This window comes from Pomacea canaliculata, linkage group LG5, assembly GCF_003073045.1.
Source record: "Pomacea canaliculata isolate SZHN2017 linkage group LG5, ASM307304v1, whole genome shotgun sequence".
In the NCBI taxonomy this organism is placed as follows: Eukaryota; Metazoa; Mollusca; class Gastropoda; order Architaenioglossa; family Ampullariidae; genus Pomacea; species Pomacea canaliculata.
In genome coordinates, this window is record NC_037594.1 from 17772275 (window position 1) to 17792770 (window position 20496).

The following is a 20496-nucleotide window of genomic DNA, read 5'->3' on the forward strand; positions in this document are numbered from 1 at the left end:
TCTGATCGATCCAGCGTTATGTACGTATATGTATTCGATATCCTTGACTTTTCTGCTAAATGTAAAATATCTACAGCATTTCCTATATGCAGTGCCACTAAGTGGAGATGCGAAAATTGTGAACCCAGGGTAAATTGGAAGACAGATTAATTATTGCCTGTCACCATTGCGCGAAACAAACCCCATACATGCAGTCATCGATACAGACACCAAGTATTACATATATCTCTAGTTATGTAGAATCATGACGGCATCATTCACGAACTAACATCTCCTATATATACGTCGATCCGTGGATCATTGATCGTCCCTCGACTGGTACCTGTCGTTGGAAGAGCATATACATGTATGCGGCACTCGTTATGTCGACAGGCCTTTCTTGGGCGATATATATGGTCTTGGGTGAGCTGGTTTTGCGCAGGATCGACGACCAGTCCACTCCTTCATGTTTGTGAGCCAGTATAATTCTACCTTTGGCCACCCCGACACCGACCACTTTCCAGCTACGTATTACGGTACCTTGAAGGATCTACTGTATGGTCGTCGACATGCACATGGACAAATCAAGAGTTGTGCCGTTTTCTCGTTGCAATTATATAGGGGTTCCTGCGAGTTTGGCGACTGTGCTTCATACAGTCATTGGTCTTGTAGAGATTTACTAGTTTGTACTAAGTCTAAGTCTAATATTTTTGCTGCGCCAGACCTTGTCTAGACTAGCCATTGACATTTCGAATCATGTTGCTGTCGCGATCCTCATGCGGGTATCTGCCATCTTTGGAAAAGGTAGAGCTCCAAATTAATTGGTGTTTAAACGTCTTCAAGCAGTACCCCGTTCAAGTAGATCGCGACAGCATATGTATGAGGAACTATCTCTAGACCAATCTCATAGACACGGACACTGACGTATATAGACAAAAGTGAATAGACCGAAAGAAATATAAACCGGCCGGACCATCATCACTGATGTAAACACAAGGTAGAGTTTTACCGCGACGTTAATTGTTGGGAAGGACGTATAAATAGTTCCTAATCATAGTCTCTCGAAGACGGAATGGTAATGGAACATATCGTATTTTGTGGTACTGTATTATCTATTCGAAGCATTGTCTAGCTAAGAATCTGACAAGAACTGCCCAGTTCATGTCTGCATGCGAACTTCGCGCGTTATAAAACATACGACGAATGCAAAAGAAGCCGATCAATGACTTCTTGCCGACCAGTTGCAAGAGGTGAGACATACATGAAAAGCTGACTGACTAGACTAACGGCTATAGGCTTCAAATGGACACCATCATAGGCGCTTACCATTTAGCTCTTTTGTTTTTTGATTCACGCAGAGAAAACATCACTGAAACAAGTAAGATTCATTTAGCGCCATTAAAATATTATACTTTGGGCATCAAGTTTAATTTTGGACCTTTAATTATATGCTAACAAGCACAGAAGATTTCATTGTCTGTAAGCTTCCTGTAAAAAGCTTTATTAACAAATAACTCAAATCTTTATTACAACAAAGGTAAAAGGCTGAGTTGAAAATTTAAATTGGGTAAAGTAAAAAAAAAAAAACAAACAAAAAAAACCCATAAGAAACGAATCTCCTGTATTGGTCACCACACTTGACAAGTGTGTAAACCAGTTACATTTGCAGGCAGCTTATATTTAAAAACAACTAATTCCAGCTGTTTACAGACATCTTTATTGTAATAGATGAACTTTTTAAATATATGTTTCATTGACAATGCCCTGAATATTCCTAATTAGTCAAAACTTCTTACTCTTAAAAGCACCATAAATATATTAATCAATATGAAGTAAATTGTACACAATAATTAAACTGAGATTTGACATAATTTTCATGTAAAACCAAAAGGTGTGGTTAATGATCAGAGGAATATTGCAAATATATAACAACTGATTCCAAGGATGTTTCAAGAACAGAATATCGTATGCATTTGCTTATCAGCTAACACACACCACCAAAAATATTTATTATGTTGTTGAAAACAGATGTCTAATACTATAACATGTTCAGCTTAAAATAAGCATAATAAATAAAAATCATGAAAATTTCATTTTGCTTCTAAATTTCCAATATATCCGCAGGTATAAAAAAAGGTACAATTGTAATGAAGAAAATTATGATAATAAATGAAACTAAGACCACACATGAGACTCTCAAGGATTTTATTGCAATGGTCTTACAGTGTTAATATGATATTTTATGCGAAGTAGATATTTTCGCTAAAAAAGTTTATTATAGTGTAAATCATGTGTACATCCTGAGCATTAGTAATAATAAAACAATTATGATCCATTCCTCCAAAAAATAGTTTAGATGAAGTCTAAATGCATTTTACATATAATACAAATATGTGTTAAATCAGTAAATTACTGATAATATTCAGTAAAGTAATAACACACAACATCAAAAAGTCATATACAATCAAACCCTGGCATCAGAAGCACAGGTATATAAATTCTAGCTATAAGATATCAACATACCCTACTCCACTAGTTCCACCATAGGAAATTAGGGTTTGAAAACTATATCTGAAAACGGATATCAGTAAAAACATGACACATCAGCAGATCCAAAAATACTATGAGGAAGCACCTGGACTGGCAAACTGCATCATTAGACATCAAATATTTCCTAAGCATATATTCAGTGACAAATTATTTAGTGATTGTTGGTTACCTACTGTTATATTATGCTGATTTCTCAGATTGAGTGAGTGTTTGAAAGTGTGTAAGCATTATTTTGGTAAAGTGGGTAACCAGGATTCAGATTTAGTGGAATGAGATAATCCTATAAGAATAATGGAAAAAATGGTTCTGGTTATCAGAATATGAGTTATGGAATAAAGTACATTCTGATACCAAGGTTTTAAGGAATTAGAGACCACCATAATTATCTGTCAGGCTACCTCTGAAACTCTCCAATCTTTTGAAAGATACATGGTCCATACATTCTTAAAAAGTTTATCCTTATTACATATTAGATGGAAATGTAGAAGCAACATCTTTATTCCACCCATGCAGCCTGGAAGCAAATTAAAGTTAGGCATTTTATTATAGTCACAATTGCAAAAATTTAGATATAAATATGAAATGAGAAAATTAAAAAGATAATGAAGTAGAAATGAATGATAAACTTTTTGCACTAGTTTAAGCAACATCCATGTACATACACGGGAACAATTAAATGATACTAATTTGACAGTTTACGCACTATCAAAATTAATATGATGACTAACAAACTTGAATGTTCATGGGGCAAGTCGCTCAAGCAGCCACCCATCATCTGCCACCTTTGTAAGTTCTGGATCAAGTACTTCACCAGTTACTGGTCGACGGAATCTTAATCGGTCATGCAGCCGATTTGTCTGTCCTTGCCAAAATTCAAACGAATCAGGAACAATAAGATAGCCTCCCCTGAAATAGAAAAAAAAAAGCCTTACCTAGATGTTTATTTTAATGTAAGAAAATTACTTAAAAAAAACAACCTATGCATAAGGGTAGCTGAAGTTGCGTGTATTTGGTGGAGGGGAAGGGGTGCACACGCACAAGAAAGTGAGCATTCGCACAGCAAAGTTACTGAGATTTAAACAAAAAAGTCAGTGCCAGAAAGAGGGTAAATGTGTAAAAGAGATCAGGTCAAACAGAGATCAATTATATATAATATGACATATAAATTTATAATTTTTGTAGTAAAACTCCTTTCTTTAAGAAACTCTTCAGATGACATGACCACTATAGATCATAGGTCATCTGGTTGGTTTGAAGAAGAAAATTAACCTGACAATGAAACAGAGATCATGTCAAGATTTAGATACAAATTTATTTTCAAAACCCCCCAAAAAATCACATAGGGAAGCAATCAAAATGTGACATTGATGTTTGAAATAAAGGAATAAAAGCATTAAAAATGTTTTCTTTAAAAACTAATAAAAAATGAGTAAAAACAGAATAACCAAATTTTCTTTTAAGCGGAACTGTATATTTGAAATTGCTTACCAGTAATCAGGCTTAGGTATAGGAATGCTTTCGTCTGCATATTTTTCTTGGAGAGCTGCAAGTTTTTTATCCAGAACCTACTTTGGAGAAAAGCAAAAATAACAGTAAGAGATTTTTCATTATCCTGTTAATAAATGCAATGTTAATAAACATATGCACTGAAAAAAAGCGGGTCTTTGACGTGTAAAACCTTGCAAAATGATGTTAAGTGCGTGCGTGAGAGAGAGAGTGAGGTGGGAAGGGAGTTTTATGCTGAGCCAGAAACTCAGACTATATCATGACAAAGCAGACATCTCAGTCAACAGATGCGACATACAAAGAAAGAACAGCATGCCCAAGATGAGATATGACCCCGAGTCAGCCAATTCTCAATGTATTGTGTCAGATGCTAATGGTTGCACCACACCCATGAGAGAGAGATAAAACAAATGGGAAAAATGTCCCTCAGTCTTTATACATACATCCACAAACCCTCACACCCACACAGACATATCACAAATATGTAAGCCTTGAGAAACTTGAGTAGTGGCCACCGTGCACTTTGGCAGAAAATCGGTTGTTTTAATAATAATACTAATAAGCTTTCCCATAATGATGCTGCCATAATTTTCCACAATTTAAACACCATCTAAATATAACTGTACCTAAAATAATTTAAGTTTAATAGCTTTTTAAAATGTGATAGATGCTTTTCTGCCAAAATTCTTTTTAGGAATATGTACCTTTGTTATTACAAAACCTCTGCAGATAAATCATACTGAACTTCCTACCTCTCGGCTGGAAATAACTGTACTTTGCTGACTCACAATAGCTCCCAACTGGCTCTCACGAGGACGTGAGTGGAAGTATTTTAAAGACTCTTCTTGAGATATACGTTCTGCTCTGCCTTCAATTCTTACCTAAATAAAAGCAATGGCAAGTTCTTGCTTGAATACACACATCCAATAGCGGTGCAAGCACTCTGCATCAATACACATTATCACAGCATAAAAATTAGCCAAGTTAAAATATGCATTCTCATTCAAAAACTGTTTTGTTGTGCCCATTTTTAACTTACTGCTCTTTTCAAAGGCTCCCAGTAAAACATCAAGCAGCAGTTTGGATTTTCTTCCTGAAATATTTAAAATGATGTTGCGCGTATAAGAAAATAGCAAATGCACAATCACAATTTCATTCAACCAAGAATATTATGCTTATTAAAGAGCCATGGTCACCCACATGTATTTACAGACAAAAAAGTTACATTTATTTAAGCAACCAAAAAGAAAACACCATAATTTGTTGTGTTTTTGTATACCTTATACTGCAAAGCAAATGTTGCAATAGCCATTGTGAGCAAAGTGCTTATTTTTCTTGATAACTGGAACTCAGATCTTAAAATGATAATTACCACCAGAACTCATCAAAAATTGCAGTAAGGAATAAAGCCATTAAAAATTCTGCATGCTTTTTCCCTCAGTAACAACTCATCCTCATAAGCAACAGACAATGAGTCTAAAAAACATGTTGTTTTTGTATTTATATATCCACTCTGCCTCACCACATTTAAAGACTTATCTATGTGACATTTTTATCTGACTGCTTTGAAATCTTTACAAAATGCTTATTACCTAAATCTAAGCGACTGTCTCATTCCTGTTCATGGGATATGACTCCTCAAATATCAATATGAATGGAAGAGGGTCAAATCAAGTTGTATCATAAATACTTTTGTTACTGAAGGTAAATACATTGTGACATCTAGGAGCAAATGTCAATTTAGGTCCTAACACATAGAAATTCTTCTAGTGATAAAAAAATTTTAAAAGAAAATTTTTTACTTGGGAGAATCTCAAGGCTTGAAGGCATTATAGTGTAAAAGGAAGGAGGTTACAATGATCAGATGAAAATATAATAAACTTTACCCAAAAAAAAAAACTTGCTTGGGATGGCCTTAAAGGATTTTTTAAAATGTTTACAAACACAGGAAGCTTCAACAATGTGAACTTACAAGTTCCTTTGCTTTTCTGCTTCCATAGTTAGTGTAAAATACAAATCCATTTTTGTCAAAACCTTTCATAAGCACTGGACGCACAGATGGCTTTCCTTCCCTGAAACAATTGTCACATTCCCTTCAGTGGCTCTCAGAGTGATCATTAATTTGATTCAGCAGTAAATGTATACGGTTTTATTTTCTCAAATACTTGCAAGCTAATGAGAGCTAAAACATAAATTCACAAAACGCCAAAATAGTATCGGTAACAATGACAAAAGAACTTTTATGACAGATGCTTAGTGTAAGATGCCATGAAACATGTTATAACATTTTAGCAGAGTGTAACTTTTATAGATACGTGGTTGATGGGGGCAGGTGATTTTTTAAAAAAAGCATAACAGTATGTTTACAGCCGCCACTAAAGTTTACAATGCAACAGTGAGAGAAGTGAGAACAGTGTGGAGGTGGGGGTTAGCTAAGGGGATAGTCCCCCCCCACCCGCCAAAATAGGATACTGAGGAGGCATGAAGTTTGCCACCCAGCATCTTCCTACACCACTGGATTAGGATATAAAAGTGTGAAAATACATGGATCTGCCAGCATGTGGTAAACAGGTAACAAAATAAAATGGTATCACACTCAGCTATAATAATAATCAAGATTTATATAGCACCTTTCCAAAGATTTGCGCATAGTGCTTTATATAAATCATACATAAGACTAAATAATCAGCAACCATGCACCCACATTTGTATATAACAGACATGCTCACTTCTACAACATACACTCATACACAAGGTAAATTACAGACACACATTATGCACGTTCATGGTCAGGAGAGGGTCACAGTGAAGTCGTCATTGAAAAGGGGCGACTTAAGTTTAGAATAAGAATCAGAGTGACAAAGCCTGGTGTATAATCTGTTCCAAGTTCATGAGGCTTGGTAGGAAAAGACTTCTGTCCACATGTCTTTTGTCTTACTGGGACTCGAAGAAGATTGATATCAGAAGATGAGCAAAGGACTTGTGCATAGATGGGAGTGAGTTCACAGAGGTACCAAGGACCAGTGCCAGAAATGGCAGAGTAAGCCAAAGTGGAATGTTTGTAGGCTAAACCGCCCACAACTGGCAGTCAGTGAAGAAAGCATATGATAGGGATACATGTTTATGTTTAGATAGTCTACAGATAAGGCGAGCAGCAATATTCAGGATCATTTAAAGTCTGTCAAGAAGATACTTGGGAATGAGAGCTAAAAAAGAATTGCAATAGTCCATCCTCGACAGCACAAAGGCACTGATTAGAGTTTTACTTGCACTGGTGGTGAGATAATGATGAATGGTACTTATCCTGCAAAGTTCAAGGTATGCATTTCTGCAGACATGAGAAATATGCTGATGAGAAGTCAAACTCTGATCAAGAATGACACCAAAGCTGTGAACAGAGGTGGAGAAAGGAAAAATTTAGTTGTTTATAGACAGAGACTGAGGGAGAGTTCAGTCTTTTTGTCATTCAGTTGCAGTCTATTTTGGAGCATCCAGGACTTAATGCCATCTATGCATTCCTGTGTCTGTGTGGGTAGTCCAGAGCGTTCAGTAAGTGGAACTGGCTGATAAAGCTGTGTATCTTCAGCATAAATCACATGTGACATGGCATGGTGTGACATTACATCAGAGAGAGGGGAGGTATATAGCACAAAAAGTATTGACCCCAATATAGATCCCTGTGGAACATTATATCTCAGAACAGAAGCACTCACACACACAGTCTGGGTACGATCCATAAGATAGGATTGAAACCAGGACAAAGCAGGATCATGAATACCAAAAGAGTGCTGAAGTCTTTGTATAATGATCTACAGCAGGGATGCCCAACCTACGGCCCGCGGGCCATATAAAACTTAATTCTGCCCACAGTACAGGAAATTGGCATGTTAGTAATAAAAAAAAAAAATCTAAAAAAAATCAAAACAAAAAAAAAACAAAAAAAAAAAAAAACGAAAAAAGGGAAGAAGTATTTATACCTACATAGTGGCGCCTCTCAATCTGTTTTTCGATGGACGAACATTTCGATTCAGTGCTCCGACTTGCCAAATGCTCTACGATGCAGCCAGACATTCAGAAGTTGGTTTCGGAAAAAAACTTCAAATATCCCACTAATTACTACATAATTAATGGTAAGTACAACTTTTTTCTAATAAAAATGCTATATTTTTTTCTTTTTTGTATTTTTGCGGTGAAGCAGCCCGTGACTCGCATGTCGGAAATGTATAAGGCCCCCAGGCTGAAAAAGGTTGGGCATCACTGATCTACAGTATCAAATGCAGCTGACAGGTCTAATAACACCAGAGATGATGTCAGCACTGATGATCATTTACAACTTTTTACAATTTTTAGAAGTGCAGTACCATGGCCTTTTCTATAAGCCAACTGGAAGGGGTTAAGGCGATGACTTTGCACTACATGTACAATAAGCTGGGGAATGATCTTTTCCAGAACCTTAGACCGAAAGGACAGGTTAGAAACTGGTCTGTAATTTTTTAAGCAGTTATGATCTGAAGATTTTTTAATAAAAAGATGTACATCGGATATGATTAAATTTTTACTTTGTTGCGGTCGCCACAGTCATTGCATTTGGTTCCATGATACCGTTAGTTTTGCAGACTTCCTCGAACCACTTTTGGAACTGAGCATATGGTTCCTTTGCCACTAGGTCTCTCTCATCAAATATGCTCCGTTTATTATGGTATGGATGGCGCATCACTGAAACGATATTTTGAAAAAAACAATGGTTGTTTATGCATTTACCTAATAATGATATGTTGGTAGAAGTTAAAGGTAATCAAAGACTTGGTAAGGATATAAAGTTCTGTGAGTCATTTGTGCATATCTCTGGACCATTTTATTAGTCCTTTTGTGCTCGTTTGTCATTTGAGGAAAGAAATCTACTCGTGTTCATGTTTGAAAACCATTGAGATTGCATCTTGCCACACAGAGGCACAGATGTAATTTATATTCATTGGTTATGTAACACTTCGATCTATTAGCACAATCATTTGAAATGAATAACGAATGACTTGAAAGCATTTACTTGATACATCTGACAAACTTGACATGCTTCTAATATGCGATAGCCGATGAAATATTTGAGAGTCGACGTGTTCAAAACGAGTCTCATTTAATTAATGCTTATCGGAGTCCAAAGAGCCACCACTTGTTATCTCAGCAGACGGAAAGAGCACTACCGGATGTTGACAACGGAAAAGCATCCACGCATGCGTCCGCGACGCACGCAGCTATTTTGAGACAGTTGACCTCTGCAAGCACGTGGATTTGAGTTCACACACATCAGTCATTAGAGTTTCAGAGCTGTAGATTTCTTCACATTTTTTTTATTGCAAATTGAATAAAACACATAGCTCAGATATAGAAACTTAATTTTATTTCAACTGTATGTATTTTACGTAGCTTTTGGTTATTCTTGTTATAGTTTCTTTAGTGAAACCCGATGTGCGATGTGTAGCTTGTCTAAATGTCTTAAAGCAATTGTGACAAATGATTTTTATATTCCTGGTTTAGATGTGAAATATTAAAAGAAGATAATGAAAGGACATAGAATCGCGGGTCTTTGTATCTGTCTTATCGCCCACACATCAGAAATGATGCAGGAAGCAAGGCACCCAGAGTGGCGGGAAAAAAAGAACACGTGATGCTAACAGTCATGGAGACGGTAAGCTTTTGATCTAAGACAGCTCATATTTAATTTTTAATTGTTTTTGCTCCCTGGTGTATCATTTAGGTACATTGCAGCACATGTTTTTCAGAAGCTGTTATTTTATTCTAGTTAAACGTTTCTTTTGGAATTTGTTTTAATAGCCACTGGAATGTCGAACATTGACATTTTTATCATAGCTGTTAAATTCCGTCCTTGATCAAGTTGTCTGTTATTATAATCCGTTGTGTATCATTGAACAAAACCTTCATTACCTTTGATGAATGTGAGTGTTTTCGTTTCGAATCCACGATTTTTATGTTTTTTTTTGCATTATACAGCCCGTTGTGTAAGCACTAGTTTGACTTGTTTTACTTCTCTGTTGGGCATGTAGTTCAGACAGTTGCACGTACATATGAATGGTTTTGGCACGTGTGAGCTCATATCGGTTTAGAACTTAACCAGATCTAATTTCAAGATAGAAAATTTATGTACTGTACCTAAAGGTAAACTTAGTAAAATAATTATGATTAATCCAACTCCTGACATATGGTAAGAGCATTATGCATGTGTGTAGACATAGATGTGTGTAGATAAGACCAAACTCCAAATCATCGCATATTAACAGTCATAGAATAAGTTATTGTAACTTGCTTTATGATCATATGAAGGTGGAAACATAAATGGATGCTTGACTATTATAAACTTTCATGCATCTGTGGAAAGACTCCTAATAAGTCATATGTAAACTTGTAACGAGGCATTTTGTCCTTAGTTAGGGCCTAGTTTTTATGCATTAGCAGTCAAAATTGCCCATAGCATGCAAAGAGATTTGCTATAAATTTCAGTCTATCAAGTGCACCTGTATATAAGCTGCATCCACTAATTTAAAAAAAAAATCTACTCTTTTCACAAATAAGCAGCACTGGTGTATGAGCCACAAATATATACAACTTGAAAACTGCATCGTAGGCATATCATCTCATTTTCAGCATGATGAGGCTGTGTGCTTTAGCAACTGATCTGAATGCTTCAATTGTGTGTAGCTTTAATTTAAAAATGTGAACAGTTAACACTGTAACAGCGTAAACAGTTATCAATTTAACATGGATCTCCTTGAAAAATTAATTGAATTTGAAAAATCCACTAACAAGCCACATCACTGTTTAAGCCTCAGTGCTTAAAGCTGGTGAAAAAAGTCGTGGCTTATGATCCAAAATTTACAGTAGCTCTTTATTGAATTGCATTGGCAACATCATGAAAATTGACAGCCAAATTAAGTTTTAAATATTTTTTAAAGTTGGGGATAGCATGTGCCATAAAATAGTTGTTGCAACTGATATATTATAAAGCTTATCTGGTGTACAATAATAAATTTTGATTTTATCCCTTCTGACCTTCAAATCTTTAAATCACCATTTCAGCCTGAGAAGACATCACCCAATGAATATGAAGAAATTAGGCGAAAAAACTTGGAAGACAATAAAATTATGGTAAATCATTACTATCTGATTTTTTTATTAGATGTGTGTAAATCTTTGAGAAAATTTTTGATTTGTGATGTTAACATACTGTTAAACACTGTAAGTGTAATATGTTTTCCTGAAGCTCAATTTGAACTCATCATTTATGCCAAAGCAATTAAAAAGTAGAGGACTAAACACTAAGAATGCAATTCTTGGTTAAAAAAGAATTCATTTAATGTGTAAAACCAGTATAACTTCTTTTGTGGTGCTTTTATTTAAGTGCAGTTTGAAAAATAACCTTTAATTTTACTTTATTCTGTTGTTTTTTGTATTAATAGCATACTGCTTATTTCAATATGCCCTGTAATATGTATTTAGTACAAGCAGCATTTTCTTAACTATCCAAATATTCAAACATGCCAACAAATCATTATCCTAACAATAAACATAATCTTTGATAAGCAACCAAACAGGCTGAAAAAGTTCTATGTTCACTAAAATGACTATGCTTCTTCTGTTTTACAGCTAGCCAAATTGATGGCAGACATGAAGAATGTGTTGCCAGGAAAACCACCAGTTCCGCAGGTAAAATAAGAAGAATCTGTGAATTGTAAAGGTTATCTGAAGAAGAGAATGATCACATTTCATTGATTTACATCCTTTTCGATATGATCTTGTTCTTAAACAGACATTTTGGGCATACATACATGGTTAGCTCAGTACATTACTAGATGCAATTTACCTAGACCTTGTACATATATAAATAAATCTTGGATATTAAAGCATGAGTAACACAGGTACAAGTTTAAATGTGGTATACTGGGGTGGATCTTCAGCCTTTTTGCACGATATTTATATATCCAACATAAACACACTTTTACACGTAAAGTAATTGTATAGAATAGTTACATAAAATGGTTATCTGAGTAAGAGTATATAAGAGTATTGATTGATTGTATTGTTTAAGGTCAAGGGAACATCAGGACTTGCTACTCCTGTAAAGAATGGACCTATACGACGTAATCCTTCTCGTCATGCCCGCTACCATCCTTCAAGAATGGAACCTCCTCGCACAAGAGCTCGCAGTAATTCTGTATCCTCATCAGTCTCCACTTCATCTAGCTGCACACCAGAATCCACCCCAGAGGTACATGGTTACTGTGCATTGGATTTGAGACCTTGATCAACGAAATGGTGAAAATTGTCTCTAGCCACCCCATTGTGCTTCTATTGTTTTCTGTTTGCTTGTTTTGGGGGAATTTTTTTTTTATTTTTAAAGAAATAGGGATGTCTGAACAATTTAAGTCTTGAAACCAGCATCTTGTATTTAGTGAGGTAACTCCATTCTAAAATGGCTCACTGGGTTAAACGATCAGATTCAGTCACTATTTATCCACAGGATATTTACAATAGTTAAGCATAAACCAATAGGAAACCACAGCTCTGGGTCACATTAAAAGATTCTGATACTCAGGATTAAGACAGACATGTTTCCTCTCTTGAATTTCATTTTCAGATTGGCCTTTGCATAAGGAAACATTTGCATTTTTTAACTACTATTTTTCTTTTTCAGAAACTAGTGATACGCTTTGGGTTTTTTAGAAAGACAACAAATACAGAGGTGGATTCTGATGCAGGAGCAGATGATGTAAGTTTGTAATATAATGGAATTGTGATGAATTAGTCACCACCAGATGCTTTTTTTCTAAGGCAGCTACTTGTTGACACCATCGTACCGCTCAATTTAGCAACTTAATATCTCTGCAACATCTGAGGTTTTAAAAACTAACTATAGTGCAAACATTTTTTAACCATATGACTGGATTTAGTTTATTGCAAGAAATAACTTCTCAAATTTTTAGGAGATAATTTATTTCTGTTCATAGAAGCAAGCCATTCAATATTGCAATCTTAAACTGCAGTTTGCAAATAGTTTGAGGCTTTATTTTTTTATGATGTTGTAAAAGTAGGTGTGCTGTTATAGCAATGTCTTATTAGCACTACTACAAGCTCTCAAACTGACTATGACCTTTAATAGCATGAGAGCTTAAAATTTAAAGGAGATAGCAAAATGCGTGCATTGGATATAATTAAAAATGACAAAGTTAAGAAGAGCTTTGTGCTTAAATAATTGGTTAAAGGTATGTTCCTAGTGACATTTGTATTGTTTATATAAAGTTCATTTGTCACTACAGTGGAACCTCGGTTAACGAACTTAATCCGTTCTGGAAAGCTGTTCATTATCCGAAATGTTCATTATCCGAAACAATTTTTTCCATAAGAAATAAAGGAAATAGATTAATTGGTTCTGCTGAGTCGCTAGTATTTGAAAGTTACAGCTATATAGGTGTTTGTTTTAATGAGAACAGTTATAAAGCAATATAAAAATTAAATAAACATAAAAACATTAACGAAAGCATTTAAACATCAGAAAACTTGCCGTTTTGACCCGTGGTTGGAAGCAGAGGAAGGGGTGGAATACTGCTTGATATGAGCACACGTACATTATAAAATCGGGGATAACTTCCTTTTTCTGAAGCTTGAGGTTAAAGGAAAAAATTGTCCAGTGTCTGTTGCTTCTGCCTTTTTTGTAAAACAATACATCACATATCCGATGCCGCCTCATACTTTGAAATCATTCCTTTTTCAATTCATTTGTTGGCCGCTTCTTGTCAGCTCTTAATCTTCTTTGGAGCCATTATGGATATCCACAAAAATCACTAAATAAGAAGGATGCGCACAGATAAGGAACGACTGATCGTAACTGTGTCTCAAGCGCGAATGATGACATGCTGGTCGGTCACGTATCGAAATTTTGTTCGCTATCCGAAAAATTCGCTATCTGAGGCGTTCGCTAACCGAGGTTCCACTGTAATGGCAAATTATTTTCAGCATTACTGCTGAAGAGATAACATGAAACATGAATAAATGGTGGTGTTTTTTTTTTTTTTCTTTTTTCAGGATCGTAATCTAGATTTACCATCCCCATCCCGTAAACCTCGTGTTTATCGAGATGAACGTTCTGCTGCTGAAATCACAGATGAGGATCTTGAACTTGTTGCAACTTGTGTGGCAGATAAAAAATATGACAGTATTTATGTATGCATTTGTTTTGGGTCAGACTTCTAAAGTTCCTAGATATAGAAAGTTTATCTTTCTGTTATTGGTGGACATTTGGAATTACTTAAAATATAGACCAATGTCTACACGAACTCAGCGTGGTTTGTGACCTCACATCATATAGTATATCTTACACTTTTAAATAAAGAGAGTGTTCTTTACTGCAAAAGATTGTAATCAGATTTAAAAGACTTTAGCTTATGTTGCTATGTTTCTAAAAGCTAGATTCTTTTGGATATCTGATTTCTATTTGTGTAATTAAAAGTGTTCTTTATTTTTTGCATGTCCTTCTGTTCTGAATAGAAAGATACACTCTCCTTTTTTTTTTTCTATTGATTTCTTCAAGGGTACAACATGCCACCAATGTCGTCAGAAGACTCAGGATATGAAGACAATATGCAGATCTCCTGAGTGTGGTGGAGTCAGGGGACAGGTAGGAATTAGTACTTCTTAAAAAAAAAATGATTTCATCATGTTTGCTTTTCATATCTTCAGAATTAAAACATAGTTTCTGTTCCTTATATCCAGGGCTTCTGCTAAGGCTAAATTCTTTGGGGTCCCAGGGACCCCTTCTTTAGATTTCTAAGGGGTCCCAGGCTAACTCTAAGGGGTCCCTTTACAAAGTTGAAAAAAAACAACAAATCAACTACTTTGTTCAACTGCCTTTGAGGCACACAAATTACTGTAATGTCTAGTCAGAAACGGCGAGATTTCTGTGCCATGAAGTCAGTGCAAGCATCTGTGATGAGCTTATGCTCACTGTACTTGGGGTGCTCACTTTCTTTCCGTTTCTGATACGATGATTTTAACCACGCTGTCAACGACATCTTTGAAATAGGTTAGAGCAGTGGTTCTTAAAGTGTGGTCCGCGGACCACTAGTAGTCCCTGGGCAAAAGTCAGGTGGTCCGCGGCTAACAGTCGTCATATGCCAGCAAAGTGATGTTTTAAAGTGATGCATTCCTCGCATTAACATTTTAATTACAAAGAACGAGGTATACGTAGTTTTATGTCAACTTATTACTATACTACTGTCACAAAAGGACATTTAGTTTTGAATTGTAATAAAACAAATGCGGCAATTTAAATTTGAAATTCAAAGTACAGAGTGTTTTTAGGCCTTGGTGGTCCGCCAAATTTTTTACTTAAGTAAAGTGGTCCGCGGTCCGAAATACTTTGAGAACCACTGGGTTAGAGGAACTCTTCCCGGTAAGGGAAAAAACTCAATGCAAGGGCAAGTAGCTCTCACCTTGTAGCAGACAACAACAATAGATATGGCTATGATGTCGGACACTACACTTACCCAATTTTGTATCTGTTCTTCACCCAAATTTGAAGGGGTCCCCTGTGACCCCATTAATGAAAATTGAAGGGGTCCTCCGAACTTTTAATGCGTACTGTACGCAATTTTTTGCATAAGCAGAAGCCCTGTATATCAGATCAAAGCATCGAGTTTTTGTGGATAATAAGCTATGCAAAGAAAAAAAATTATTCCTTATTACGCCTCGAGGAGCAAAGGGGTGCATCAACACCTTGCCAGTGGGCCCTGTTTTGGGCAGCCTCCCCTCAGTTGGGCCCATGTGGTTCCGACGTCCTTTGCCTCACTCTCTACTGTTCTTTTCCAAGTCTCCTTTGGTCTCCCAACTCTCCTCTTCCCTTGAGGGTTCCAGTCATGTGCCTGCCTGGCAATGTGTCAGCTGGTTTGCACAGGGTGTGTCTTATCCAGCCTCATTTGCGCTTTTTGGTTTCTTGGCTAGTGGCATTTTGGTTGGTTCTTTTCCACAGGCTAATGTTGGAGATCTTTACAGGCCATCTTATTACCAGAATATGGCATAGGCATTAGTTAGGTAAAGCTCTGGAGCTTGTTGTTGATAGTGTTTCAGATGGGGCGTAGATTATTCTCTCCTGGAAGTTGGATAGGGAGTTCCTGCTTGTTGATTCTCATCACTTTGATCTTCTTTTTGTTGACCTTTAAACCAGTCTTCTGTGCTTCCTCTGTTATCTTACTCAGTTTGGTTTTGCAAGCTGCTGCCAATGAGATAGGAAAAATAATTGTTTAGTAATAAATCAATATGATTATGAGTTTGATTAGAACACTAACATATGACTTTAAACTGAATGTTAAAGCTTACGGTATTTGATCTAAAGTGCTTAAATGAATATTTGGTGCTAATTTTTGTTTTTTGTCTCAGTTCTGTGGGCCATGCCTAAGAAATCGTTATGGAGAAGATGCTAAGCTGACTCTAAAGGATCCAGTATGTGTGGTTGGGCTTTTAAAGATTTTGTTTTACTGAAGATTTGAGTTCTTAAAATATAAAGAGTCATTCATAGTTGTGTAAATAGTAAAAAACAAATTCAGTTACTGCTGTGTGATAAGTTGTACTCCTTTTATCGGAGAGTAATAAATGATTTTATAACAGCACAGCAATTTATAATAAATTTAGATGCCAACATACAGATTTTTGTATATACATGAAGTGCATCAGCTTTTAATAATATGTCATAGCTGTTAAAAATTACATTTAAAAAAGGACAGTTGTCAAGAATATATCTGGAAATGCTTGGGTTTTTTCCCTTCTTTTTTTCATTTGATGATCATTTCTTCTTTAAAATTTTCTCCCTTTTTTTATAATACGGCAAAGGTCTGTATTTTTTTTAATCAATCTTAGCATTGTCGGATGAATAATGGGGTAATGAAAACATTTGAGATATTTGTTTGATGTTGTTGCTTTCATTATCAATTTTCTTAGAACTGGCAGTGTCCATCATGTCGCGGCATCTGCAATTGCAGTTTCTGTCGACGACGTAAAGGCAAGTCATGTACTGGTATACTTATTCACCTGGCTCGAGAGCAAGGCTACAGTGATGTACATTCCTATCTTAAAGGGTCAGTACCATTGTGTATTTTGAAAATGCCATAATTGAATATTAACTTTGTGGTGATGAGGGGTGATATGCATGTAAAAAAATTGCGATTATCTGCTATCTATGGATAACTAATCAAGATGCTATCGAGATTGATGCCTCTCCATATTTCTTATGCACTGGTTATTGTTCAATCCTAAATAGCATTCCATGATTAGTGGCTAGAGAAATGAAGGTATTTTAAGAAGTAGTAGAAGCAAGAGAAAAGACTGTTGAGGTTTCAGTAATGGTCAAGGAAAGCTATATACTGTTTTGCTTGTGTTATTAAGCTCCTGCTTTTGCTGATTTCACCATATCATAACTTTAACTTGATCAAACATATTTGGAAAGTTATGTGAGCAAGTCTGAAGTTGTTATATTGCTAGAGATCTTAGAGAACACTTACTCTTTGTGCCAGCATCTAATCAGACACAAACTCTCTCAAAGCATTCGACTTAAGTGAAATCAGTCAGTAGCTGTTGAGTCAGAGTGTGTGTCATCTGCTGATGTGTTTGTCAAAGTACATTCCAGAAGTATTTTATGCATTAATGTCTGTAAAAAATGCAAATCTCTCTGAATGGTCTTAAAAACATTTAAGTGACTGAAGTATATTTAAGCTTTCTTTAATCATAACTTAATCATAATCATAAATATTCACTTATTTAAATAATTTACCATCTTTTAGTGGTTTTGATATATTTAAGATATTTTTGTTGTGCAATCTGTTTCTGTGAGAGAGTGTGTATGCGTGGTATGGGTGTTGGAAAAACTGGGCTGAGAGAAAGCAATACCCATGGTGCCTTTTGAAAAAAAACATCTGGATTATGAACTTACATATTTACTAAGGAGTTAAAATAGCTGTAATGCGCATAATATTCTAGGTTTGTAGTCCAGTTGACGTAAAAAATAAATTCAGAAGTGAAATCTCTTGTGTATAATTTTTTTTTTTCTTTCAGACTATCCAAGTGACCAGACATATTAATCAATCCAGAGATAGTCTTACACTGGATCTGAATAAGATGCAATAATTCTAATCACAACACTGCCATTGCCATTAAAGGTCATATTTCAGTGCAAACTAAGTGTCCTAATAAATGTCCTAAAGTTCTGTCTGCATTAATATGACAGTTTTAGGACTGATGTTTCTCAATGACTGTATCTGCATACCTACCTATAGGGCATCCTTTTATATTGTTTGGGAAAACTTGAATGCTTGTGACCCTGCAGAGAGACTAACTTTACTACTTCATACATTTGGTGCTGCTGAAATGTTTTTCCACCATTTTTATGATACTTAGGTGAATGTTACATCCGCTTTTGAAATAGTTTTATTATCAGTATTGATTTTCCTGCCTGTGGCCCATTGTTAATAATACCTTTTTAACATCAATGGCTGAATGTTATATGGTATTCTTTCAGGTATGCATGTGCATGTGTGCATGTTCATGGCATTTATACTTTCCAGAAATGTTTTAATTGACTTAGATCTGAGTAACAGGGACATTACCGACATGTTTAGTCAAGTAAGAAAGTGTTCATTTGTAATCTTTGAATTGTTCTTTATATTTTTAGTTAGATTTATTCAGAAGCTCAGAAGTTTAGTCCTAAAGAAAATAAAGCATATTTTTGTAAATTAAATTTTGGGACATTTGATTTTCAGAAGTGGTTTTTTTTTTTTTTTTTTTTTTTTGCAGAGCTTATTTTGGTGCTTTCTTGCTTTCTGTGGCTCAAAATGAAAGAGCTTTTATCAATTAACTGAAGTTGACACTTGTTTAATTTACTTTTAGTAACAATAAATGACTATTTATTCAGAAATTAATCATAAGCTGATTTCATCATTATTTAGGTTCTGAATTATATCACCTACTTATTTTCTGAAGTATTTAGATTGTGATAAATGTGTACTAAAATTCTCTTAGTGTCTGCGGTAGTGATTCATAAAGAGGTAGAGAATAATTAACATCGCAAGGTGTCTCATGTTTTGAAAAACATCGGTCATTATCAGCTGTTTTATTTCTTTATTATATATAAAGTGCATCATATCTACTACTTCTTACTGTATCCCACACAAGTCAATGTGCCCTTAAGATACAAGATTTTTCCCCTAGAAAGCAATTATTGGCAGTTCTATAAGGAAGCAATGATTAAAACCGCACGGCACAACAGAGAATATCTTCTCTCATACCCCTCGCTCCAGAAACAGCCAGCCCCCCCACTTTCAAATCACAATTCAGATCCACATATCAAATTTCAGTACTAGCTTTTCTAAAGTCACACTGCCTAAACAAGCCCCTGTCCATTGCACTTTTGTAAATGCCTTCCTGTTATCCTAAGCCGTCCCAACAACAAGTAAATACAACATGATTCAGATAGTTCTTGTTCTTGACTGGTAAATTGTGATAAATGAGGACAACACACTCGGTATCAGATTTGTATAAGGGCTGGCGTAATCTTTTGGAAACAAAGACAAGCTTCCAAAGAAGGAAGAGGTGCTGTTGAATGTTTTATGTGGTCTGTTGTGATGGCACCCGATTTCCATTCTGAGTGCAACAGCTTATTGAAGGTTAGATATTGCACAGGAGGGGGAATTCCTGCCCACCCATGTCCTATTTCTGCAAGGTACACAGGGCAACGACAAATCGCGACCGTCATCCGGGTGCAACCGAGCGAAAAGGCTGTGTGTATACATGTAACCTTCCCCTTTTCTCTAAGTTTTTTTTTTTTAAAGTTGGCGTCGCGTTTCCCACGCTCTCTACGTGCCATTGCCTCTCAGTGACACCACACTTACACGACGGGGGAACTATCTTTTGTAATTCTGGGTGGAGTAAAGGTAATCTCTTGCTCGTAAGCACTGAAATTGCTGCCACACGCACAGTACAAACTAGGTTCGCGCTTATTTTAAAGGTTCTGCGGGTAAAGTATATGTTTATTGGCAGGACGAGTGGTGTTGTGCTCTGACTGCCGTCTTAGTTTCATTTGCTCCCATAGAACATTCTTTAGAGTTGGGGTGAGGAGGTGGAGCTTGTTGGCCACGTCATATCTCCCTGCCTTTAGAAGGGGAATATTTGGAGGATGGGCCCTTGGGGCGCCCGGTAGTGTAGTGGTTACAGTGAATGCGTCGGGTTGAGAAAGGGGAATAAAGCTATTTCAGTTTGTAATCGGCTTTGCTAAAGAGGAATTGTAATGAATCGGTTACACAAAATAATCTGAATTTATGGCAAACAAATTTCCCAACTGTGATTAGCTCTTTCCCTCACACAGGCACATTTAAAGTTTCACAACGTGGGTCACAAAAACCAATGTATCCA

The 20496-nt window shown here is 35.9% G+C and overlaps 2 protein-coding genes across 7 annotated transcripts; one reads left to right on the forward strand and one right to left on the reverse strand.

Moving 5' to 3' along the window:
* Nucleotides 1-1678: 1678 nt before the first annotated feature.
* On the reverse strand, nt 1679-9239 carry LOC112563472 (pyridoxine-5'-phosphate oxidase-like). 3 transcript variants are annotated; one of them, XM_025237350.1, is made up of 8 exons: nt 9080-9239; nt 8595-8757; nt 6008-6107; nt 5075-5128; nt 4788-4916; nt 4018-4094; nt 3258-3435; nt 1679-3043 (listed from the first exon to the last, which is right to left on the reverse strand). In XM_025237350.1, the coding sequence occupies exons 1-7, from the start codon at nt 9102-9104 to the stop codon at nt 3270-3272; spliced, it is 714 nt and encodes a 237-aa protein (XP_025093135.1). In that variant the 5' UTR covers nt 9105-9239; the 3' UTR covers nt 1679-3043; nt 3258-3269. The 3 variants fall into 3 exon arrangements, with proteins under 3 accessions (XP_025093135.1, XP_025093136.1, XP_025093133.1); XM_025237351.1 differs by having other exon boundaries at nt 1679-3435; nt 8595-8751; XM_025237348.1 differs by having other exon boundaries at nt 1679-3435.
* Nucleotides 9240-9314: 75 nt separating this feature from the next.
* Nucleotides 9315-19975, forward strand: LOC112563471 (cell division cycle-associated protein 7-like). 4 transcript variants are annotated; one of them, XM_025237345.1, is made up of 11 exons: nt 9315-9359; nt 9568-9718; nt 11125-11193; nt 11692-11751; nt 12134-12313; nt 12740-12814; nt 14128-14265; nt 14633-14719; nt 16477-16539; nt 17035-17171; nt 18145-19975. In XM_025237345.1, exons 2-11 carry the CDS (start codon nt 9698-9700, stop codon nt 18155-18157), a joined length of 843 nt encoding a protein of 280 aa, XP_025093130.1. In that variant the 5' UTR covers nt 9315-9359; nt 9568-9697; the 3' UTR covers nt 18158-19975. The 4 variants fall into 4 exon arrangements, with proteins under 4 accessions (XP_025093130.1, XP_025093129.1, XP_025093131.1 ...); XM_025237344.1 differs by lacking the exon at nt 9315-9359 and having other exon boundaries at nt 9376-9718; XM_025237346.1 differs by lacking the exons at nt 9315-9359; nt 9568-9718 and adding an exon at nt 9861-9986.
* Nucleotides 19976-20496: the final 521 nt, after the last annotated feature.